The sequence below is a fragment of the Dermacentor andersoni genome, chromosome 11 (genome assembly GCF_023375885.2).
Source record: "Dermacentor andersoni chromosome 11, qqDerAnde1_hic_scaffold, whole genome shotgun sequence".
Classification (NCBI taxonomy): domain Eukaryota; kingdom Metazoa; phylum Arthropoda; class Arachnida; order Ixodida; family Ixodidae; genus Dermacentor; species Dermacentor andersoni.
Window position 1 is genome coordinate 3,241,345 of NC_092824.1, and position 25,633 is coordinate 3,266,977.

At 47.9% G+C, this 25,633-nt stretch overlaps 1 protein-coding gene across 5 annotated transcripts in view; it reads left to right on the forward strand.

The window, feature by feature from the left end:
* Positions 1 to 293: 293 nt before the first annotated feature.
* The window catches only part of Aldh-III (Aldehyde dehydrogenase type III), a 232,690-nt gene continuing 207,350 nt past the window's right edge, over positions 294 to 25,633 (forward strand). For 3 of the 5 annotated variants that reach the window (XM_055064319.1, XM_055064320.1, XM_055064316.1), the window contains exons 1-4: positions 294 to 354; positions 2,912 to 2,958; positions 3,020 to 3,163; positions 8,925 to 9,020. In XM_055064319.1, coding sequence (XP_054920294.1) covers positions 309 to 354; positions 2,912 to 2,958; positions 3,020 to 3,163; positions 8,925 to 9,020 — 333 coding nt within the window. In that variant the 5' untranslated portion in view covers positions 294 to 308. Of the gene's footprint in view, positions 355 to 2,412; positions 2,653 to 2,911; positions 2,959 to 3,019; positions 3,164 to 8,924; positions 9,021 to 25,633 lie in introns of those variants that run through there. The other 2 variants (XM_055064317.2, XM_055064318.2) reach the window with 2 other exon arrangements.

The following is a 25,633-nucleotide window of genomic DNA, read 5'->3' on the forward strand; positions in this document are numbered from 1 at the left end:
GCTTTTTCAAGCTTTCCCATCTCCTCTATACCATGGGGATGACGAGTTGGAGTTTTGAAAGGGGCTTTAGTTTCGAACACACCGTGGCGCGACCTCTCGGCGGTCAACAAAGTTGGCTGGGTATAGTACCAGAGTCCTTCCATGTTTTTGAAAAAAAAAATGGAAGGACTCTGGTAGTACGGAAAACACGCCGCCCCGTAGAGGACTTGCTAGCTTTGTGCTTTGTTTTGACTGTGCGTAGTTCTCGCACTCGAAAATTGTTCGACACGTGCCTAGGCCGTCGTGCGCTACCGAATGCAGCACGTGCCATGGAATGCGGGCGGACCCGTCGAGTTGGTAGCAAACTCTATTTAGGTGAGTATACGCCAGACTACGCCGACCAGCGCGCGGTGCCCAAGCATTGCCATCGCCGTTATTGATGCGTGGTGAATTGTCATGAGGGTCATGGGCCTTACACGCTGGAATTTTCAACATGCTGTGCAACGACGTGGTGGCGATCAACAAAATTGGCTGGGTAGTATACAAGTAGCAGCTCTGCGCATTAAGTTAATTACGCTGTCAACGAGCTGTATATATACAGCCGGTCTCGCTTGCTTTGTGTGTGTGTTCAGGGTTCATTTCTTGTTTTATTGTGGTGTTCAGCTATCGGAAAAGGCGCCTGCGTTCGCTGAGAGTTGATCATCTTGTCGAGAGTGCGCGCGCCATTTTAGCTTAACCATGATGAAAAATGCAGTCGTCTCTAAAGGTGCACGCGGATGAGTTCTTTTTATTGGAAAACTGGCACGTACAGGAATTTACAGGACCTAAAAGTATTTTTGATGATCAAACGACCCACATATATAATTAACCGAAAGTTCATTATAGAGCGTTCGAAAGTGTTTCAGAACGCGTTGTTCATCGAGCGAACAAGCGAAAGCAAATAGATCGACTGACCTGGCACAGAGCCATGTGCGGCAATAAAATAAGGAACTGTACATAAAATGTGTCTAAACAGCCGTTGTCACGTTAAATATGGTACTGTCAACAAATGAATATGACAACGAAACCGATGCTGGCACGGCGTCATTCGATTTTCTCCGAAAAGAAAAATAAACTACTGCGCGTCAGCGCTATGCAGACACCTAGTCACAGTATTCGCTGATTTCCACGTCTGGAAATGAGCTTTTGCGGCATAAGCATGCATGTGGCCGGCAGTCTCGGCGCCAACACACAGAGTCGGTCCAGTCATGGGGTGCTGACGCCGGCCATTACTATATTAGTTCCATTGCTAACTAGTGCATTTGTTGGGCCACGGTTCTGAGTTGGTGCACGAGGTGCACGTGCTTAAGCGAACAGACACATATTGCAGCAGTGTACTGTTGCACCTTGGCATATCGCGTAGCTTGAGCAGCACACGCGTGAAAGCGACAGCTAAACGGCGTCTGCGACCTCTCGTGCTGCAGTGCGCGCACGCGTGTGACGGAACGAAAAGCCTAGCTCCCAGGCAAGAAATTCTCTAAAATTTCCACTGCAGCGCAGCTGAGACGAGCAGACATACCGCGGCGAATATGCATAGTCAGGGCATCGCGTTGTGTAGCTCCCCTATAGTGTAGCATAGCTATGTTGATCGGCGTTTCCGCACAGGGGACGAATCTGAAACTTTCACCGGGACGCATGCATGGGTAGTAGAGAATGGGGCTGCCCACTCGGCTTTCCCCGATACGCGTGCAGTTCCTGCTTCTGCGGTCGCGATCGGCGGCGCTGCGCCGATACGTGAAGGAAACTTTCGTATACGGTGCGGTCTGAACAGGAAAAGCGCCGATGAGGAAAAAAGAAAGAAGAGAGGGTGTACGGTACGCGTGCCGTGGTGCTGCGCATCGCTCCGCTAGCGTTCTCATCAGAACGTATATTTGAAGCGTATAATATGTTAATGTTGTCATTAGAGGAATGCATGTGCGCAATATGTGTGTCGAGAGGAAGCGCGGGCCGGCGACCCAGTAATAGCGCTTGTCATGCGTCTATCATAAGATTTTGCTCGTGCGCGTGTCCCCGAACAAAAATCTGTCCCCCGCTCAACGAAAGCGCACTCTCAGTTGTGAGCCTGCGTTGATCTCGCAAGGCGACTGTCAAAGAAGCGACGTAACGGCAGGAAGAGTGTGCTGGCTAGAAACCATATTGATACGAGGTCGTATGAGTAAAAACAGCGAGCCAATGTCGCAACGACGGCACACATTTTTATTCCCGCCGTGCGCGCTCACATGCACATCTGGAATAGTTTGCGTTGCCGCCTTCTGGAGGTCACTTTGCGGCCTTGATTTTGCGCGCAGTTCTACGAAAGTTTAAGCGCAGCAGTTTCCGAAGGAAAGCGTGCGTCGCTGTTGCAAACGACGCCCGCTACGTTCCAGCGCGGCGCTGCGGCGCCTTGGAATCGCTGATTAAAATACAAATTGACGATCCTCGCTACCTCCTCCTCGCTATCGCGTTATGCGAAGCGCTTGGTTGATGTGTAGTACTTGTTGTGCGTCCGACTGTATCGCCGCTGTCAAGTGTTCGCTCCGCCAGGGTGCTAAACAACCGTTCGGTGTGTTTGTCATCGTCGTCTTGCAGCTGACATTCTTGGCAACCGCCGCGAGGTGAGAGGTGCCCCACGGCCGTTTTCACTCACCGTCATGTGTACGTATACGCGTGAACCGGACTACGTTCTGCTTGTGATTGCTTTCGGTCTAGAAAGAACACGATCTAGGTTACCGTGGCTGCGCCGTCTGCACTTTCTTCGGTGACGACGACGGCACTCGGCCGCTGGTTTTCTTCTCCCGTCGAAACTGTACCGGGCACACCCCCCACTCGTCATTTCAAAACTTCGATTTTGTTGGCAGCGCCTGGAGTTGGATGCACTAAAAGGTTTCCTTTTTTTTTTTTTCACCTCTCGAAGCTGCCGGCCTTGGTGGAAGTGACGAGATGTCGAGCAGCTACTCCAAGGTAACTACTCGCTTAATCCTTGTCTGGCGATTCGGTGACAATTGCCCCGATGATGTTGCAGCGCGTGGACGAGCTGCGGCGGTCCTTCAAGCTTGGTAAAACACGGCCTACCAGCTATCGCGTCGAGCAACTCAAGGCCATGGACCGATTTCTCGCCGACTACCATGACCGTTTTGTAGACGCCCTCAAGGAAGACCTGAACAAGGTCAGTCATGATCTCGTCATTTTGTTATCATTGAATAAACTGAAAGCGTTAATTTCTAGCGAAGATTTATGAGCGAGAAAAGCGTGATGATGCGTGCATAGGCAACACAACGAAAAATGAGGCAACCATCGCAGCACAAAACAGCTTTAACGTACGTTGCTTGCATGCTCGCACAGTGCAGGTAATGCTGTTCTATTGGGGAAGACATTCTGATGCTGCTTGAATTTGCACCGTTCATTCCACCACAACCATCCCCACCTACTTAACTAAGTTTCTGTACAATCGCAGTCTGTGAATGTGTACTGTGAAGACACTTCCTCATTATTGTACAGGTGGGGCAAAACAATAGTGTGGGGTAGTGCATGATAAAATGCCAGCCAGCAACATCTGACTACCTGGGGCGAGACTGGTATTTGTGTCATGCCTGACTTGCAATGACTGTAGTTATCAAGGCAGCCGCTTTCTGAGCTGTGGCAATTGCCACAAGGCTTGCTGCACCAGTGTTTTAAGCAGTTGAGCAAACATGTTTTCACAATGCATCCAGGAAGACATTTTCTGGCCAATGCCCCTGGAATACGGGCCACTACACAAGGCCGTGAAGATGTTGCTAGCTGGAGTACGGTTCGCAATGTTTTTTCCTTGCCTCTACTCTTGCTTGCTGGCACACCTGACTTGAGGTTGACAACTATTGGGCAGAATAAGGACTTTCCAAGTGAAACACTGCATTTTTAATAGATTGAATGGCAGCACATACGTTTACTACGAGTGAGTAGTATCGTTAATCTCAAGTGTCCATAAATATGATGAGAGGAAGTTTGTGCATTACCATGAATGTTAGGCATGTTGCAGGTGTGTAGTACAGCAAAGATAAATTAGACAAGACATTGCTTACAACACATAAAAATGATGATAGACTGGCACTCACACATTACATGTATGGGACACTGACTCCAATGCGAAGAGCTCGAAAATAGAGCATGTCAGTCTCAAGTTTTGCTGGGTGAAGGCCAGAGAGTACTGGGGGAGCCCATTGTGGTAGAACTTTTGCAGGTTTTGGTGCAGCGATGGCTGGAGAGAAAGGGGGCGGCAGACTGAAGTAGTCGTGGTAGATCCCTTATGTGTCGGCAGCAGTCTGTGAATGTAGGGTGAGTGGTCATACCGCTCCGACGTCATGCGCCTGGTGATGACCCGAGGCACTCGTAGACAGGCCCTCTGTCTTGAGAACCTCTCGTGTAGGTGTGGGGTCAGCTGACCTGCGAGCCCGTCGTGTCCACCCAGTCCAGCATTGTTTAAAGATGTTGCCCCCCTGCACCTCGCTTGTGCTGTCGCAAGCTATTTTTTTTTTTCTTGCATTGCGCAGGGCTTCCATTTCCAGTTTTGGTGCCATATTTTTGTCAGACTTGTTGCCTGCTATCCATTTTGCATGACAATCTGCCACATACTTTGTTACCTACATACAAAAAGCTGTAAGCATCGCATACCTGGTAATCAAATCACTGCTATGAATTAGATAATGATTAGGTCAATTGGTTTCCAGTAGGACGTTCGACAGGGACAGGAAGAGACAACACACACTGGACTGAATGTTTACTACACTTTTTATAGCGCAAGACAGCCAATGCTTCTTTTTTGTGCCATGCCAATGATCCGACTCCTTAGGTTGTAATATTGTCTTTGTGCAAGTAACCATCTTCTTTTTCTTTTAGTAGTATTCGTGGTTTACTGATGCAAGATTTCCCACTTCTGTCAATTCTGTCATGGCTTCTCAAATCTCGCGCGTCAGCTTGTCCTTACTTGTTCTTAAAACTTTGATGTCATGAAATTGAACGGTGCAAAGCCGAGACTCCTTCCAAAGATGCTGCATGTTCTTTTGTCCTGTCATTGATACAACTGCCTGTTTGTCCTATATATCATTGGCCACATAAGTGTATATCATATGTCACCCCTCTTTTGCTGGTAGCGTGCTTCTTCTTGTGGTTTATTGTGCATTGCTTATTTTGCTTATTGTGCATTACTTTCATTATCACCAGCACCATTGCACAGTTTAATTTCATGACATCAAGCTTTTAGGAAAAGTAAAGACAAGCTGACACGCAAAGTTTTAGAAGCCATGGAAATTGACAGAAGCGGGAAATCTTGCATCAGTACACCGTCAATACTACGACAGTAAAAGAAAAGGGCTACTTGTGCAAAGATGATATTTCAACCTAAGGAGTCGGATAATTGGCATGGCACAAAAAAGAAACATTGCCTGTCTTGCGCTATAAGAAGTGTAAAAAATCAATACAAACACTATGTGTGTCAGACCGTTGTGCTGGAGACCAATTGTGCTATGTGCAACCAACGAGCTCAGGCAAACACTTCTGAAATCATGAGGTGTTCTTGATTTGTTTAAATTGCATGCTAAATGTGAATATACAGGAAAAATGACATTATGATATTGAATAGTTGCTCATTTGTAAGCAGTTTGTGTGTAGCTTGCTTGGTTGCATGTGCATCTAATGCTACTTGCAATTGGCAGACTGCTCAGCTGAGGATCGTGAGAGACTGCTGCTTATCTGCTGCGCCATAATGACAGCTTTGCATTATCTGAAGGAAAGAAGCATGATACTGCAGCATTGTGCATTGCTTTAAAAGATATATATTGAAAAAAAGAAATAGTGAAAATTCAATGTATAATTCAAGAGGAAAATGCACTGAGAGATTTAAATTTTACCAACACTGCAAAAATTTACAGCTTTCGCATTGGCTTAAACTATATATACAATAACCATCAACACTTGAAAATCTTAATTTAATTAGTTACACTAATTAGGCAACAAACTTATGCCAGAATATTTAGCTCACTCGAACAAAGAAATTAAATGGAAACCAGTAGTGGATTGCACCATGCCATAACATAAATTTGTGGATGAACATTCCAGATTTTATTTGCTCCTACTTTATTTAATTACTCTAAGAACAAATTTAATATTTGTTTTATTTTGTTTCTTTTTTCCATTGAACTGATTAGGCACAAGGCAATGCAATGTGGCAAATCAATGACTTGAGATTTACATAATCTTGTGCTGCAGAAGGTACTGCTAAGATTCTGCCTTTCGGCAAATTTGCACTTAACAAATATTACCTGTTCAACCGAAATTTTTTTCACTGAATTCTCTTGAGGCAAAGTATCCTATATGAAGGATACTTTGGGCAACTGAAGATAGTCTTCAAAATTGTTTTCCGCGAGTCTCCCACCATACAAACAATTCGCTATCTTTTCAACGCTCTTTCAATACAAACAGCTTGATCACCTCTGGGAATCTGAGGTCTTAATAGCTTGGAAACAACATTGACCAGAGTTTTCTGCTGTCGTGAAGCTGAAAAATTTCTGGTAGAACCCATCTCAAGATGACGTAACTTAATGTGATTAGCTTTCATACAATGCAGTGACACACTGTATTACCAAAGGAACCTTTATTTAATATCTGTGGTCATTTTGAGATTTCAATTGCTTTAGCTTTAGATGACATACACAGTCTCCAACCAGAGCATGATTGGCCCGCTTTGCTATGACCTTCGCTTGCCAGGGTTGGCCATGAACAGCCTGATTACTATAAAATGACGTCAGTAGAACAACGAAGGCGGTAAGATGCCAACTGTAGGAAGATGATGGTGGGATGAGAATCAAATGGCGAAAGTGGAGTGATTATGATGGAACGACCATGACTGCATCACGACGACACTACAGTGATGACATCACAATGACAGTATGGCGACAATGCAATGATGACCATAGCATGGTTGAAGGACAGCATCATTATGATAGAATATTGTTGATAGAACGAAGACGGCAGTATGATGACAATGGTACAGCTGTGTTACCTAGCACAGCATGACAACAGGGTGATGATGACTGTATCACGACCCTGAGGACATATCACCACCCTGAGGACATATGCAGTGGCTCATATTAGTGGACAACTTGAATCATATGGTGTTAGAGGATATATAGGTAAATAGGCAAAGAATCCTAATCACATTAAAGAGAGGGGGAACATAGTTGCCTCTGGGATCACTAGTACCGTTTTCCCAGTGACTGAAACGCCCCACTAATATGCATTACTCTGTGTAGCATATCACTGCTTTGTCATGGCCTGCTTACCTCTAGTTTCCCAGAAACTGACAAACACCACCGAGCGAAAATTTCATTAAGGCCGCAGTCATCATAGCCTTCAGTGCTGCGAAGTTGCAAATAGAATGCCTGGGCCTACTATGTGCTTGATTGAGACCCTGGCTCGTCTCGAGCACCAGTCAAGTGTTGCTTAACAGGCATGGCCCAAGCCAGTACTGTGCTCTACCATGAACTATATGTTTTTTGAAGCTTCAAAAACACCTTGGAATGAGTATGTCTCCCAGGAATATATTACCAAATTAATTTTGAAAAACACTTGGTAGGAGCGTAGATACTACGAGCGTGATATTCGCCTTTCTAATTTTCCCTTCGTTCTGATGGAGTGGGGCAGCACCGATGGCAGTGCCCAGCCTGTACTTCTTTCCCATCCGGTCTGTGGTTCATAATGTCGTCTCTGTGTGGCCTGCTTTTGATTGTGTGCGTACATCGATAGCACATATAACAGCTTGCCGATGGATCCTGTGTCGGTTGCCAGCTTGTGCATATTGTACTCGAGCTGCCAGTGGTAACCCCACCTCTTAACCCTGCCTCGGGTCCCTGCCACATACCTTGGGGAACAGGTCACATTTGGTACGTTTCACAGAAATTTGGTTTGATTCCTGACCACATTTTAATGGGGTACAAAGTAAAAAAAGAAATGTTTCTGTGCACGGATTCAGCTGTGAACCCCGGGTGGTCAGAATTAGACCCTTCACTATGGCATCTGTCATAGCCATGAAGTTTGTTTGGTCCATTAAACACCATGGATCAGTCGCTGTTTTGCTCAAGCCTTGTTCAGAGCTGAGAAGTGCACCACACCCTTTCTTCCTTGGGTAGTGGCAATGTGTTGTCTGTGCTTGTTTTCCTTTATCTGTTTTAGGCATTTTTCATTCATAGCTTTTGATTAAGACAGCTGCATGCCCTCTATTTATCGTGTGTTCTATGGCAAATCAGTTCTGCCGAAGGGTGGAGGAAGATTTGTGCGAAGGAAAATTGTCTTCACCTGCAAAGGAAATCTATATAGGTTTCTCCAAAAGAAAGCATTGCAGGTGAAGAAAACTTGGTTCTTTTGCGCTATCAAACTCGGGACCTTGACAGAGTTTTCCAGGGCTTTCACACTTGGTCGATCAAATTTGAGTGTGTTTTCCAGAGTGTTATTGTGTGAACCGCCTGAACACCGTTCTGCTGGAACATAACACATGTGGCATTCCAGTGCTGGTATGCTGCTAGATATTCTTGCTGAAGCCTTTCTTTTTTGTCTCAAAATAAGTCTCACTGTGTTGCTTAAGCCAATGCGCTTCCCATTCAGGAATGAGTGCAAACGCTAAATATGGCAAATTAGTTCTGAGAAAGACCACAAAAGCGGGAGGGAGGGTTCATGAAAGGGAAAGAATTTTCTAACCACCACCCAGCTATGGCACGAAGCTACAAAGGAAACAGGTTTCTCAGAAATTTGGTTTCTTTTGTAGCTCTGTGCTACTTTCTTCCATCTTGCAGCATGACCGAAGGATTGTTATGAGGTGTGCCACTGCACTTGGTCGAAAACATCTGCCAGTTAGCTGAAGATCCTCTGTGTGACAATGCTTAGGAGTTTGTTTCTTTCAGAACAAGTTCGAGAGCATTCTCTTCGAGATCCAATACACCCGCAATGAAATAAAGGGTACCATCATGGAGTTGGACAAGTGGGTCAAGCCAGAAAAGGTCAGTGCCCTTCCACGTTATCCTTGTTGAGTGAACGTGAAAGGAAGTCCACCATGAGATTCAGTTTTCTGTCGTTTTAGGGGCCACATAAATTTAAGTATGTGGTGTCAAAGCATGTTCCATGCTGCCATCTCAGCTGACATAGCAGACCACATGTCCTTTGGGAAGAGCGTTCTCACCTGACTCCCTCTTTCCGCCATAACCTTGGGAGCATAACTGGTATCATTCTATTGCAGCTTGAATGTATCCCAAATGCATGCATCCGAAATGTGGCTGTGGGGCTTTACATAATTGCCATCTTCGTTTAGCCAGTTTTAATGCGTCAGAATGAGAATGGTCATGTGAACGAAAAGCCATTGTGGGGTTCTCAAATGTGCTTGCACCGCCTATCGGCTTGTGCATAGGGTTGCCAACTCTTGGTGGACAAAGTCTGGAGGGGGTCATAGCGGCTGGCGATGACAAACCCTGTCGGGTCCAGGAGCCATCAGTTTGTATGTTCGGCAAAGCTCAAATTTTGGTGTCCTACCTCCTGGCAATTTACAACAACAAAGGTGCAGTATAGTTGCTTGACTAACATGGCTACCAATACAGATGGAGTTAATGGGAAAAGTGGGGGCCTACAGCAGAACTGGAGACGAAAAATGAAACTGCCTTTGCGTTTATGACAGTGCAACAGAAAACAAAAAGGAAGAATGTGCAAACAAGCTGTCAATCAATTTAAAAAGGAAATCTGGTATATTTTCGTTATCCAGTATGCTGTCCCAACTAGGTTAAGTTGGGACATCTACCCAAGAGATGGTACTGTCCAGTCAAATTTGGGGCAGTTGGCAACCTTACTTGTGTATGGGAAAGTAGTGGAGAGGAGGTAGACTTACGTGGAAGGGGAGGAGCCACCTGATAGAGGGGGCACGTGCAGTGCACTGGAATGCAGCCTTGCACAGTTCGCACACGACCGTCAGCAGATAAACGTTGCCCCCAGGCAAGCCTGGACACGTGTTCCATTAGTCGTGTTAGTGGCTGTGTTTGTATACGTGTGCTGTATAGTTGAAAGCAGCGATGGATGCCATGCCTTCTATGGGGTAGATAATGTTAATTCATTACTGTTCCATGAATCCCATTCTGGTTACCCTTATCTTTTTCTACATCCTCTTTGGTTCCACTGAGTTTGTTTTACCTTTCTTCTGAGTTTATTCTGTCATTTTAACGCGGCAGATTGCAGCAGCACTCCTTCTCGCGCCCCTACAGGCAGCACACGCCACCTATGTTATAGAGGGTCTTCAGAATTAAGCCAAGGCTAGCTAACCAGGCTAGAGGCGTGGGTATGTTGGTAACTCATCATAACACAAACACGGTGCAAAAGATGGGTGCCAACAGTCGAAAACACAGGGCACATACAGGGCAAAAGTATTGTTTGTATCTTTCTATCTTGTCCCTGTCTTTTTCAATACGCTTGTGATACTGACACGTGGACTTGCTTATCTTTTTCGGGTGAGTGCTTTTCACCGTCTAACAAATGTTATCGCTCAGTGTGGGACACGCCTGCATGTATTCAACGTTTCTGGAATGTTATCGATGGTTCTATCCGCTGTCTGTTCTCACCAAACCTTGTGTAATCTGATTGCATGTATACACGACGCGAATGGTGTAGAACTTTCTGGAAGACGTGTGGGCACTAGCGATTACTTTGGAACGTTCAATGGCTCGTGTATAAAAGCAGACGCGCTTGAACGGCAGATCAGATTTCGACGATCGTCAGCTGTGTTCGCGGCTATCATTGTGCTTTAAGTGTAGCCTGTTTTCGTGGGCACAGATTCGCCCAATAAAAGTTAGTTTCGTCATTCACAGTATTGCTACTTTCTTTACCATTACTACTACGTGACATCTGGTGGAGGTGCTTTGCGTACTTCTACCAGATGCTCCTGCAAAGCCGTGACCCATGTCCGAACGTGGAAGACAACACTAACGTTGCCAAGAACTAGTGACGTAGCCGCAGGTTGCAAGGACTGTTGCCAAGTCAACCATAATGGCAGTCCCAGCGTCCCCATCGTGCTGCAACTGCCCAAGGAGCCAGCGACCTTCCGTGGATCATCATTTGAAGATCCAGATAACTAACTGGGAACATGAAAGGGCCGTTGCATTCAACAGCTGGAACTCCGACGACAAGCTCTGGCATGTGTACTTCGCCTTAGAAGACGCCACCAGTACGTGGTTTTAGAACCGAGAATCAACCCTGACTACATGGGACCTGTTCTGCAATGGCTTCTTGCAGGCGTTCACAAGTGTCATGTGCAAAGAGCGAGCCCAAGCTCTACTCAAAACCCACATGGAGCTGCAGAACGAGAACACTATCTTTACAGAGGAGATGACTCGGCTCTTCCGACATGCCAACCCAGACAGGGAAAAAAGTTCGCTTCCTAATGTGCAGTCCGAAGCAAGTTTTTCGCCAGATTGATATGCAACCCGCCTAAGACCGATGTCCAATTTATTTCCAAGGCCACAACTATTGAGAAGACTCCTGATATGCGAACAAGGCAATATAACCACTGACTGCAAATGACACGGATGTTAAAGCACTCAGCAGCGAGGACCTGCAGGACCATCAGAGTGGTCATTCGCGAGGAACTGCAGAAGCTCTTTCCAAGGTCGCAGCCTCAAGTAGCCTCAATCACCAACATTGTCAAAGAAGAGGTTCAGCGATTGCTAGGAGTTCCTGAGGTTCAATCACAATCACCACAGCTCCAGCCGGAAGCGATGACCTGTGCTGCCGTCGCTTGCCGTCAAAGTCTCCCTCCGCAACTGCGCCAGGGCCCTGTAACGCCGCAATTGCGTTGTCCACTGCCACCAGCATGCCCACTCGTCGCACAGCACAGCTATGCGAGGAAGACAATTTGGCGTGCCTGAACCCTGCTTGTTCTGCTATCACTGCAGAGAAGCTGGCCACATGTACCGCCGATGCCCATACCACGACTCGGTACTGAGAGTGTTCGCCGTCAACACACCGCGTCCACAGCTTGGGGATGGCCCATGTGACATCGCCGCCTACCTCACTGCCACTCAGTGTAGTTCTCGACGACTGTGCCGTTCGCCCTCACCAGGCCACTACCTGTTGCCGCAACACCGACCATACACAATGGCCCAGCCCGGGGCTGGTCTGTGAGCCCATATCCGGAAAACTAAAAGCAGCAACTGATGGAGGTGCGGTTGCTGTACGTCAAACTGTTGAAGATCCTCTGCCACCTACGAAGACTTCGAAGAGACTACCTCGATGACATATCAAAGAGACGTTGCCATCTCGATGAAGTCTGCAAGCAAAGAATGCGCCGATGTAGGACTACCTGACAATGCCCTGTACCAGCCACAGGTCAACGCGACACAGCCATGATCTGACACCGAGACCTAACTGCAGTGCAACCACAGACATCGACGTGCTTCTCGACGGCCATGCAGTCACCGCCTTAGTGGAGACAGGGGCCGATTGTTCCGTCATGAGTGGACCCATCGCTGCCCAGTTGAGGAAAATTAAGACTGCATGAGAGGACCCTCAAATTCGGACCGCCGGAGGACACCTCATAACGCCGACAGGAATCTGCATCGCAAGAATTACCATTCATGACCGGACTTGCCCTGCTACCTTCGTTATACTCCAACAGTGATCACGACACGTCATTCTTGGCATGGACTTCCTGAACTTTCACGGTGCAATCATTGACCTGAAGTCGAAGTCGATAATGCTTTTGGAAGATCAAGTGATACTGCTGGTGAGCTCTTGTAGTTGCCGCGCCTTGAGTGTGCTCGAAGATCAAGGTAGCATCTTGCCTCGCTCCAGCATTGTTATTTCTGATGGCACCGACACCTGCAGACGTAGAAGGTGTCATCGAGGGCGACCATCTACTGCTCGGCCATGAAATGCGCGTTGCAAGAGGGATCGCTCAAGTGCACAGAGGGAAAGCAGAAGTGACGCTAAGGAACTTCAGCCAGGAGTTCAAGCACATCAACAAGGGCACGACAATTGCGTACATAGAAGAAATTATCGAAACCAGCAATGCGTTTGTCCTCTTGGATTCTGCCGCATCTACCTCAACGACCATAGTTCCCGAACCAGACTTGACATAAATCCAAGTCTCCCCATTAGTAGGCAGCAACAGCTCGGAACTCTTCTCCAATGATACAAAGACTGCTTTTCGGTGTCGTCGAGGATTCGGCAAATGCCAGTCACAAAGCATCGCATAATAACCAAAAAGTGTGCTCGACCACTCCGCCCGAGCCCCTACTGAGTTTCGGTGGGAGAACGTGAAGGTACTAGGCAACAAGTCGACGAAATGCTGCGCGACAATATCATCCAGCCGTCGAAAAGCCCGTGGGCATCTCCTATGGTCTCGGTAAAGAAAAAAAACGGAACCCTATGTTCCTGCGTCGATTATTATCAACTGAACAAGATCACGAAGAGGGATGTATACCCCCATCCACGGATAGATGACGCATGGGATCAGCTCTGCAACACTAAATACTTCTCATCGATGGACCTGAAGTCTGGCTACTGGCAAATAGAAGTCAACAAGAGAGATCGCAAAAAGACCGCCATCATCACGCCAGACAGCCTCTACAAGTTCAAGGTCATGTCATTCAGACCGTGCTTGGTGCCTGCAACATCCTAGTGCGTCATGGACAGTGTTAGCAGGATTGAAGCGGCAGACCTGTCTTGTTTACTTGGATGATGTTATCATCTTCGTTGGAAATTTCGACGATCATCTTAGGTGGCTTTCGACAGTAGTAGAGGCCATCAAGTCACCAGGGCTCGCTCTAAAGCTGGAAAAGTGCCACTTCGCTTACGAGGAGCTTCTGTTCCTGGGCTACGTCATCAACAAATCTGGAGTGTACTCCGACCCACACAAGACAGCTGCCATCGCAAAGTTCCAGCAGGCCATTGACAGAAGGCAGTGCGTAGATTCCTTGGCACTGCAGCTTCTGGAAGTAAAGCTGCGTTGTCGACCCTGCCCTCAAATCCTCTTCTCACGTTACCTACTAACCGAAACCTTCTTGACGTTGATGGCTATCCTGTCACGGCGCTCATCGATACAGGAGCACATCTTTCTGTTATGAGTGCTGCCTTCCGATGACGACTGAACAAGCTCCTCACCCCAGTGTCGGCACGCGTCGTCCACGTTGCGGATGGCGGTACTGGTGCCTGTTATCGGCATGTGTACGGCACGTGTCGACATCGCCGGCCGCCACACTCCTGTCCTCTTCACCGTAATTGCTCATTGCCCCCACGACCTCATTCTTGGCCTTGATTTTTTCGCCGCACATTCGGCTCTTATTGACTGCTCTTCCAGTACCCTTCGCCTTGAGTTGCCGATGCTCGCAGAACCTTCTGACGCACCCCACTGCCACTTACGCTTCACCGGCTTTCTTCACCTGCCGCCAAAGTCCATAGCCTACGTTGAACTGTTGTCTTTCCCACCAGTTCCTGATGGCGTGTACCTCGTCACTCCTCTGCCCGACATTCAATACAGCATGACCTCACCGTGCCTCACAGTATACTTGCTATTACTGCGAACTGCACTTTCATGCCTATCTTTAACTTTGGATTGGCAAAGCAAATTCTACCGCAAGGTATTTGCCTTGCCAACGTTGATTGTCTCGGCGACCAATACGTGGCAGCGTTATTGACCGATGGTTCTCGCGAGCTTAGCATGCCCCTCGTGCCAGCCTCGGGTGCCGATCCCAACATAAAGAAAATGGTTGCGACGGACCTGTCCTCTGCTCAGGCTGAAGAGCTTTGCCAAGTATTATCGTCCTACCGCAATATTTTCGACTGCGACGATCGCCCTTTAGGCCAGACGCTCGCGGTCAAGCATCGGATTCCTACTGGCGATGCTACTCCTATTCACCGACGACCGTATCGAGTTTCTGCGTCGGAACGCCGAGTAATTCAAAGTGAAGTCAACAAAATGCTAGACAAAAACATCACTGAGCCTTCTTCGGGTCCCTGGGCGTCACCTGTAGTGTTGGTTAAGAAGAAGGATGGCACGTGGCGCTTCTGTGTAGACTACCGCCATCTGAACAACATTACTAAGAAGAACGTCTACCCGCTGCCACGTATAGACGACGCCCTTGACTGCGTGCACGGGTCCAGCTATTTCTCGTCTATTGATCTTCATTCTGGATACTGGCAGATTGCTGTTGACGATATGGACAGAGAAAAAACCACGTTCATCGCACCTGATGGCCTATACCAATTTAATGTAATGCCGTTTGGATTATGCAACGCCCCTGCCACCTTTGAGCGTATGAGGGACTCCTTGCTCCAAGGTTTCAAATGGTCCACATGCCTCTGCTACCTCGACGACATCGTCTTCTCGCCAACATTCGACACTCACCTTGAGCATCTCACAACTATACTTGATGTATTTCAAAAGGCGGAGCTGCAACTTAACTCGTCCAAATGTCGTTTTGGCCACCGACAAGTTATTCTTCTGGGCCATCACATTGTCGCTTCCAGAGTACAGCCTGATCTCGACAAAACTCGCACTGTCCGAGAGTTTCCGGTTCCGAAGACAGCCGCAGACGTTCAAAGTTTAATAGGGCTGTGCTCGTACTTTTGTTGTTTTGTTCCAGATTTTGCGACAATTGCTAGGCCCCTAACTAATCTTTTGAATAAAGGCGTACAATTCTCGTGGGGTACTGCAGAAGCCGCCGCCTTCTCTCGTCTCGTCACTCTTCTAACCTCACCACCCATTCTTGCCCACTTCGACCCTCATGCCCCTACAGAATTACATACAGATGCCAGCGGTCATGACGTAGGTGCAGTCTTAGCCCAGCGTCAGCGTGGCCAGGATTGCGTTATTGCTTATGCAAGCCGCCTCCTAGCATCATCGGAGCGCAACTATTCCATTACGGAACGAGAATGCCTTGCTGTTGTCTGGGCGGTTGCGAAGTTCCGTCCTTACCTTTACGGTCGCCCTTTTTTCGTAGTCGCTGACCATCGTGCTCTCTGCTGGCTCTCATCGCTAAAAGATCCTACAGGCTGGATTGGTCGATGGGCTTTGAGGCTACAAGAATTTTCATATTCCGTGGTGTACATGTCTGGCCGCCTGCACCAGGACGCTGACAGCTTGTCGCGTTACCCTGTTGACTTGGACTCCTCCAATATTGCCAGTGCTTCTTGCGTATTTTCTGTATCCCAGCTGCTTCATTTCGCCAACAAGCAACGCCGTGACGCCTACATCAAAGTACTCATCGACCATTTTGAACACTCTCCGGCTGATGCTGCTCTACGCCTCTTTGTCCTCCGCGACGGTACTCTGTACCGTCGTAATCTTCATCCGGACGGCTCTGAGTTCCTACTTGTAATACCTAAACACCTCCGCTCCACCGTTCTAGAAGAGCTTCACGATGCCACAATGGCAGGACACCTCGGCGTATCTCGAACCTATGACCGTGTACGTCACCTGTTTTTTCTGGCCGGTCCTTGCCTGTTCCGTATGATGTTACGTCGCCGCTTGTGAACTTTGCCAACGACGCAAGAAGCCTTCCCAGCTGCCCGTTGGTTACCTGCAGCTGCTCGACATCCCTGCCGAGCCCTTCCATCGTGTCGGCTTGGACCTTCTCGGCGCGTTTCTGGAATCCACATCAGGAAACAAGGGGGTTGCAGTTGCGGCGGACTACGCGACCCGCTATGCCGTAACCCGTGCTCTTACGACCAGTTGCGCAACTGATGTCGCGGACTTCCTCCTACATGATATTATTTTGATGCATGCATGAGCCCTACAACTCTCGACACACCTTGGATATTTAACAGCACCGTGACAGTGCTTTTGCTGCCGGGGGGGTAGTATTACGATATCATCGAGCGCTGCTCATGAGACAAGCCGCCGCGAGAACGACAATGAAGTGGGTCTGTGCCCTTAGCGCTGGCGAATGTCAGCCTGGCGCTCTGGCTCCAGTCCAGTGTAATTTAGTGTAAATAGCGTGTAAATAGCCTCTTCCGTCTGCGTCTTTCTACACGTAACAATATCGTGAATATTGGCAAGTTTGCGACAGTAACTTAGCCATGTCCACTTTGAGGGGACAGAAACCGAGATGGGTGCGCTTAGCTGCCAGTGACATAGAAACATATGGGGGGCATGCTGCGGAAACTGCGGCATTTGTCTTCACTACTATCCTTATACGGCACGTTTCCGCAAAGGGTGGGCGAATATCTCGGCTGTGTTACAAGCGTCAGTGTATATATAGGGTACACTTCTAACGTATCAGTGTAAACGTGGCCACAATCGTTGCCGCTCACGATTTGTTGCGTGCCCACGAGTGCAGACGAGAAGAATCGAAAGGCGCCTTTTTTTGTTGTTGTTGACCAAAACCATTATGAAGCCTACAAATAATAAAGCCAAGCTAAGTTTGGTTGTAGCTTTATTTTTTTCATGGAAGTGTGGAAGGTCATGAAAGGAAAGAAATGGGGTATTTGATTAAGAATGTTTCGTGCATGCAGACCGCTTGGTATGTCTTCGAGATTCGTTGGCGTAGCATTCGACAGATGGTAAGCACAGTTATCATTAGCTAGACTTGGCACACAACATATTGCTGTGACAAGTTCGGGGTGCGATTATTACACAGGAAAGAAAAAAAAAAAAATCAAATTTTGATGACAAAAATCAGGGGTGCGATCGTTATGCGAGTAAATACGGTAACTAAATCTGACCTCGAGTTCAAGTGGTAAATGCTGCAGGCCATCACATTTGAAGAACTCAAATGACGCTTGCAGTTGCCATCAGTACTAGCACACTTCGACGAGAATGGCGATACAGAAATCCACACTGACGTCAGTAGCCTAAGCCTCAGTGCCATCCTAGTCCAGAGGAAAGACGGACTCGAACAGGTGATAGCTTACGCTAGCTGGTCGCTGTCAAAAGCGGAAGGCAATTATTCTACGGCCAAAAAGGAATGCCACGGCATAATTTGGGCTACAACGAAATTCCGCTCTTTATTTATTTATTCATTTATTCAAGTACCTACATATCGCCCTGCTGCGCAGGTTGCCTTGTCTTCATCACTGTTAAGAACGCTGCCTTCATCTATTATCAGTTGGATTCCTACCTCATCTTTATTATTTGCCCTAAGTTCCACAAATTTTTGGGATTACTTGCAATTTGTGGTCCAAGTGAAAGAAAGAACTTTTTTTTTGCTAATTTGATTTTACAGTTTATTTCCGCACTCAACTGCTAAAGTCTCAAAAAAGCAGGCGAGTTAGTCTGGTCTCTATAGATTCTGAACATACGATTTCTTTTGTTAATAAGTGTATTTCTTTTGTGAACCATGGCTTGGACCTTCTGCATTTTATCGAAAGTATTTGGTAAAGTATGTAAGTGTCATTTAAGTCCAGAACCTTATGTTTGAAGTCGGACCACAATTTATCAGTCGGATAGCACTTTATTGAACAAAGCTGTCAAGTTCACATTGAGGGGCAAAGATAATATTGTTACGAAGAGTTGCGAAGAAATGGTTTTATTTACAGGAGATGGACGATGACCGCAGCGTGATTGTAACGGAGCCCGGCTTCTCAAACTCCTCGTTCTCTTCGTCTTTTCTTCTCTCTTCTTGTCCGCGCCTTTCGTATCTGTTACATTTCCCCGCAAGCAGACGAAGCCCGTGGGGCGACTCAGGATGGACAAGCAGGGTAGAAAGGCTTCAGGCGAGCAATATGAGTCAGCTGAGTTCTGCTTGATCGCCGACCATTGCACAGGAGGCGGGCTATGATGCGAGTTCACTCAGGCGGTCCACAACTACAAATGGGCCTGAATATTGTGACAAGAACTTTGGCACAATCCACGCTTGCGTTGCGGTGTCCAAAGAAGGACCAAGTCACCTTTTTCCAACAATACTTGTATGTGACGGTCGTTGTATCGTTCTTTCGAACGACTTTGCGAGGCCAGAGTACGAAGACGAGCTATCGACGGGCTTCTTCGGCGAGACACAAAGTCTTCGATTCAGAATCGTCACTGTGCAGTACGAAGGGTAAGTGTCCAGAGGGCTTCGCGGTAACCTTGCATACAGGAGATGAAATGGGCTATAGTTCGTGGTTTCGTGTTTCGCCGTGTTGTATGCGTAAGTGATGAATGGAAGCACGTCGTCCCAGTTCTTATGATTGGAGGAGACGTACATGGCAAGCATGGTGGTCAATGTTCTGTTCGTGCTTTCAATGAGGCCATTGGTCTGTGGATGATACGGCGTGGAATGACGGAACTGTGAAGTGCACAAACGAAGTAACTCTTCAGTGGCATCAGCAGTGAACTGGCAACCACGGTCACTGATGATGACACGTGGTGGGCCATGACAAAGGACCACGGAACGCAGCAGGAAGACCGCCATGCAAGCAGCGGTGGAAGACGGTATGGCTGCAGTTTCTGCATACCATGTAAGATGGTCTACGCAGGCAATTATCCAATGGTTCTTGTTGTTAGATAATGGAAATGGACCCAAAAGGTCAATGCCTATTTGCTTGAACGGTGTACTGGGCGCTGTCAATGGCCGAAGGGGACCTGGGGCTGCGGTGGTCAGTCGCTTGTGATGTTGGCACGTTTCACAACTAGCGACATAGCGCTTGGTTGTTTCGTAAATCTTGGGCCAGTAAAAGCACTCCTGCATGCGGTGCAGCGTTCGTACGAAGCCGAAATGGCCGGATGTCACATCGTCATGCATGGCGCGTAGAACGTCGGAGCGGAGACTCTTGGGGACAACAAGCAGAAAACGCGCTGCATGCCCGGAGTAATTAGTTTTGTAGAGCAATTTATCACGGGCACTAAAGCGGCCGCTGCCTTTGGAAGTATGGCCGGCGACAAAAAGCGGATCGAGGGTAACATCATTCCGTTGTTCTCGCTGAAAGTCTGCCGCGTCGGGGAACGTGGAAGTAACAGCAGCGAGACAGTCGTCAAAATTCTCAGCATCGCAGTCGGTAGTCACAAGAGGAATCCGAGAGAGGCAGTCTGCGTCAGCGTGACGGCGGCCACTCTTGTACGACACCACAAAGTCGTATTCCTGGAGGCGCAGCGCCCAACGTGCGAGGCGACCAGAGGGATCACGCAAACCAACCAACCAGCAAAAAGATTGATGGTTGGCGATAATCTTGAATGGTCTACCGTAAAGATAACACCGAAACTTTTGTATGGGGAAAACGGCTGCCAGGCATTCCTGTTCCGTAACCGTATAATTGCGTTCAAATTTGCTCAGGCAACAGCTGGCATATGCGACATGTTCTGCGCCACTGTGACGTTGTACAAGCATCGCTCCTATCCCGATTCCACTTGCATCAGTGTGAACTTCAGTCGGGCAAGATGGATTGAAGTGATGCAAGAGGGGTGCTGACGTCAGTATCAACTTCAGTTGAGAGAATGATGCGTCACTCTGGTGTCCAATTGAAGGATGCATTTTGTCGCAAAATATGTGTCAACGGGTAAACAATGTCGGCAAACCGGGGAACAAAACGACGAAAATACGAACATGGGCCAATGAATGAGCGGAGTTCTCGTGCTGACTGCGGTGGCGTGAAGGAGGTCACTGCTTCAATCTTACGAGGATCGGGTCTGATGCCATCCTTGTCGACTAAGTGTCCCAGGACCAGTGTTTGACATTCGCCGAACCGACACTTTTTTGAATTTAGAACCAGTCCAGCTTTCTCAATGCAGTCGAGAATGAGGCTGAGGCGTTCATTATGTTCTTCAAATGTGCGGCCAAAGATTACAACATCATCGAAGTAACACATGCATATCTCCCACTTTAGACCACGTAGTACTGGGTCCATGAATCTTTCAAAGGTGGCAGGACCATTGCAAAGGCCAAAAGGCATAACATTAAATTCACATAGGCCATCTGGAGTCACGAAAGCGGTCTTTTCCTTGTCAGCAGGGTCCATAGGTATTTGCCGATACCCCGATCGCAAATCAAGTGTTGAGAAGTAAGAAGCAGCGTGTAAGCAATCAATGACGTCATCGATTCGCGGTAGTGGATAGACATCCTTCTTCGTCATTGTGTTTAGATGTCTGTAATCCACGCAGAATCTCCAATAGCCATCTTTTATCGAACCAGGATTACTGTGGCTGCCCACGGACTAGACGACTCTTGAACGACACCTTTGTTCATCATCTCCTTGACTTGCTTTGCAATAACTTTGTGCTCGGTACTGACACTCGGTAGGGCTTCTGGCACATGGGGTGTGCTGAGCCGGTGTCTATTCTGTGACGAGCGCAGGACGACGGTAAATTAAAGGGTGCATCTCCATGCGTGAAGTCGAATGCAGCCTCGTGCCTGGCAAGGACCTGTACCAGTGCTTGCCGTTACAATGTACCGAGAGCCTTGCTGATCACGCCAAGCATTAGCTCTTCAGAATGGCGATTATCGCAAGGAGAGCAAGCTGTAGAGATGTCCGTAGTTAGTGCCACTATTGAGCTACACGCGGCTTTATCTAAGAGAGCGAGAGGAAGGATAAGCGGCGTGGCGGAACAGTTCAGCACCCCCAATGTGGCGACTCCTTTTGCCATGGACACGACAGAGCAGGGCACAAGTATATCTTTTTATCACAGTTTATGCGGAGAGGCCTAACTACAAGGTCAACACAATCAGAATCAACAGTAGTTGCAGAAACCCGAACGGGCGTCCGGCACCACGATGGTGCAATCACTTCATCAAGAACACTGAGTGTGTCTGTGTCCCTATCTTCACCACCCGAGCTTTGTTCGGAATGTGCTGATATAAATAACTTGTTCAATGATATTTCGCCACAACCACAGTCCATGGAAGCGCCGCACTGTTAAAGAAAATCGATACCACGAAAGGTAATACCATCGTTCCAAGAAAACATAACTTTGTGGCCCAGACGGTTTTTGAAAGCGAGGCTCATCACAGACAGTCACCCCAGTATCAACGCCATGGTCCGTATTCCGTCAATCGAGACATTCACTTTCTTTTTGAGCATCACAACAGGCAGAGGTATTTCTTGCAGAGACCATCCGGCGACCACACCTCCATTGGCTGGGGATGCTAGTTTCCCGGCGGCGGTGAGGAAGAACGGCGCCGAGGGGACGGAGAGTGACGGGGACGATTATTTGGCGGCGTCAAACTCCGCTCAGAAGTTGGCGGAATCGCTGCGTCTGGTCTCGTGTGGGAAGTGGTCCATTGGAAGCAAATCGGTCGTCCGCAAGTCATATGAAGTACGGGTTCTGGGTGGCGAGAACATCGGTGGTGTCCTACGTGATTGACGTCCTTGGTGACAATACCGAGCTATATGGCCTGTGGAACCGCAGTTGTAGCACATGGGAGGGTCACGGTTCACAGCGTCTTCCTCGAGAGGAATGGCAGGCGGCTGCGGGTGGCGAGAAAGTTCGTTGTCATGTGGATAACGGGTCTCTGCTGCTTGCTGAAATCCGTTATGTCATTCATAAGTCACGTCGTGGTAGCAGGGTCGGTGCTGTTCTTGTCGCGGCCTGACAGAAGTCACAGGGCCTCGGGGGTAAAAACACGGCTGCTCTCGTTGTGGCCGAGTGTCATAAGTAGGGCCTCTGTTGTAGAGACGTGGCTGCTGTTGGGGGGCGAGTTCATAACTCAGAGTGCCCCTTGCCGCAGGATACGGAGAGAAGGATGCCACATTTGACTCGAAATCTGTTGGTAGGCGGAAGCTACGAGTGCCTGGATGTGTCACTTGTGCGTGCAGGCTGAGCTCTCCCCGAACTATTTGTCGGATCGTTGATGCAAGATCAAGGGGCTGGTTGCTGTCCACGCTTGCAACTGTCGTCACATTGGCTAGCCTGCCAAACTTCGGCATGATGCGCCTCGTCTTTAGGTGCTCGAAAGTGCGACAGTGCTGAATGATGTCAGCGACGAAAGCCAGGTTGTCTTTTGCGATGAAGAAATTGTAAACATCCTCGGCAATTCCTTTTAGGATGTGCCCGGACATTCCAGAGTCCACCATCCTACACAGTTTATTACTGCCTCAATGTAGGTCGTGCAGGTTTCGCCTGGCATTTGCGCACATTGCAGTAGCGTCTGTTCTGCCCTTTTCTTTTTCGTTGCGGAGTCGCCGAATCGCTCTTTGATTTCCGAAACAAATCTTCCCCATGTTGTGAATGTTTCCTCATGGTTGTCGAACCACAACAATGCTGTATCCATTAGAAAGAACACGGCGTTCGAAAGCTGAGAAGCGCTGTTCCACTTGTTGGCGGCACTCACTTGGTGATAATGGATGAGCCATTCCTAGACGTCTTCGTCCGATCTTCCGCTGAAGGGACGCGCATCTCTCAGTTGCAGAATAGAACTTGTCAGCGCAGCAGTTGGAATGGGCCGTTGTTCGTCTGTGTTGTGGGACATATTCAACTTTGGTGGATTCGGTGGGAGTCCAGCAAGGCGACGGCTCCGTCGAAGAACTTGTGGTTCAGCCTTCGTCTTCTGGTGTCGATTACCCTGCACCTTCCACCACAACTGTTACGAATAGTTGCGAAGAAATAGTTTTATTTACAGGAGATGGACGATGATCGTAGCGTGATCGTAGCGCAGCCTGGCCTCTCAAACTCCTTGTTCTCTTCGTCTTTTCTTCTCTTTTCTTGTCTGCGCCTTTCGTATCCGTTACAATATTATCATAATCTCCTCTTTCAAAGTTGTAAACTTTGCGAGGCCACGGCCCAGGGATGATCGGTTTCGGTCTCGCAATGCGGGCTTACAGTGTCATGATCGCTTATTCCAAACACAACCGAGAGAGAGTTGGGCAACGAAGGGGCGTTTGAGAACAAAAGGTCAAGAGTTGAGCTTGCTCCATTCTGTCGTCTGTTCGGATTTGCCACAAATTGAAGAAGGCCATGTGTCGACATAAATTCATTGAAGGCATTAGACAAAGACGAGTGGGAGGAGAGCACTGGCAATTCATTATGCCACTGAACATCAGGCATGTTAAGGTCTCCTCCGGTCAGGAAATAATCAGTTGAAACTTTCAGCAAAACATTCGAGAGAGCATCAAGAGAATGGAAGTCGTCATTAGGCAGGCAATAAAATGCAGCGATCATGAGGTGTTCATGATTCTCAAGTACCAGTTTACACCACCCTGATTTACATTTGATATCACCGATAACGACCGCAAAGCTTGCTTTGTTTTGCCTTACGGCCAAGAACACGCCTCCTCCACATGCGGGTTCCTCGAAAGAAAAGCCTTGCAGTTGAAGAAAAATTTTTCCTGGTCTGGGACTCGAACCCAGGATACCGCCTTACCGGGGAAGCCTGAGTTGCTTCGAGCTGTTAAGTTTGACTTTGCCCTGCCATCTGCTAGCTGCCTGGTTAGCTCAGACGGTAGAGTGGCTGCCCTGAAAAGGCAGTGATCCCGGACCAGGACAAATTTTTCTTCAACTGCGAGGCTTTTCTTTTGAGGAACCCGTATGGATTTTCTTTGTAGCAATGGCAACATTTGGGTGGACGTCTAATTTTTTACTTTTTTATATCCGAAGAAGGTAGCAACAGTGAGGATTTAATGTTAGTACTACTGGAACAGTGGCTGTAGTCTGGCAATGAAACATGTGACCTGACCTTGAACAGATTCAAGGGTGTTGAATATATAGGCCTTGTGGGGTGACCAAATGGATGTTGCATATTCAAGTTGGGGATGAACGAATGTTAGATATGCGAGTGATCAGGTCGAAGCTGAGGTGTCATGAAGGTTACATTTAAGATAGCCGAGGGTGCAAGATGCCTGTATTGCAAATTTAACTATACTATAGTTCTCCATGAAAGTTCAGGTGACAGATGCATGCCAGGGGTCAAAAGTGAAGTGTCAAATAAGCTGAACTCGCTTATGGCGATTCCTGATATAACAATAAGTTATAACGATCGCATTTCAAAATGTGATTTTCCTACTCTCCCGATAGAAACTGCTTCCAGATATAATCAACATTTTTTAAATTGCTGTACTGTTACAATGAACGCTTTAAGCACTATCACGATAAAAGGAGGGCGCACACAAAGTACCAAAGCATGAAACTGCGACCAAACTGGGCGTTGTTGCGTACTCCAGGGTAGCGTATCGTACTGCTGCCGAGTTGTAGCGATGCCTGTTTATCGAAGCTCGATCGACGTTACTATAGGGTAGCGTGGCGTTGTCAGCGAGCTGCAGGCATCCGGTAGACCACGGCGACCAGGTAAGGACGAGACGATTTCTAGTGCAAAACTTGCACGGTTTATTCAAAGGTTGGTCAAAGATAAAGAGAAGAGAATGAAGTGTTTAAAAAGTACATTTCGGAGCCCCTTAAATAGGCTCTCTAAAATCGTGGGAGGGATCTTGCTCTCGTCGACGTCACGTGATAGGCACAGAGTCTGGTTTGTGGATGGGCGTCACGCCTCCATAGATAACAAACCTGCAGCATGGGAAGAACGTCCCGCCTCCCTAGATACCAAGCCGCTGCAAGGAAAGGGCGTCCCGCCACTGTAGAGGAAAGGCGGCTGATCCATTGTCCCAGCTGATGGTGCAAGTCCTCGTTGTGGCTTGATCCTTTCTTCTAGGCGACATTTGTTTGCGAAAGTTCTGTAGTGCTTGACAGTTCGAGGAAAGGGTCACTCTAAAGTTGCACATACACAAAAGGGGCCTGCAA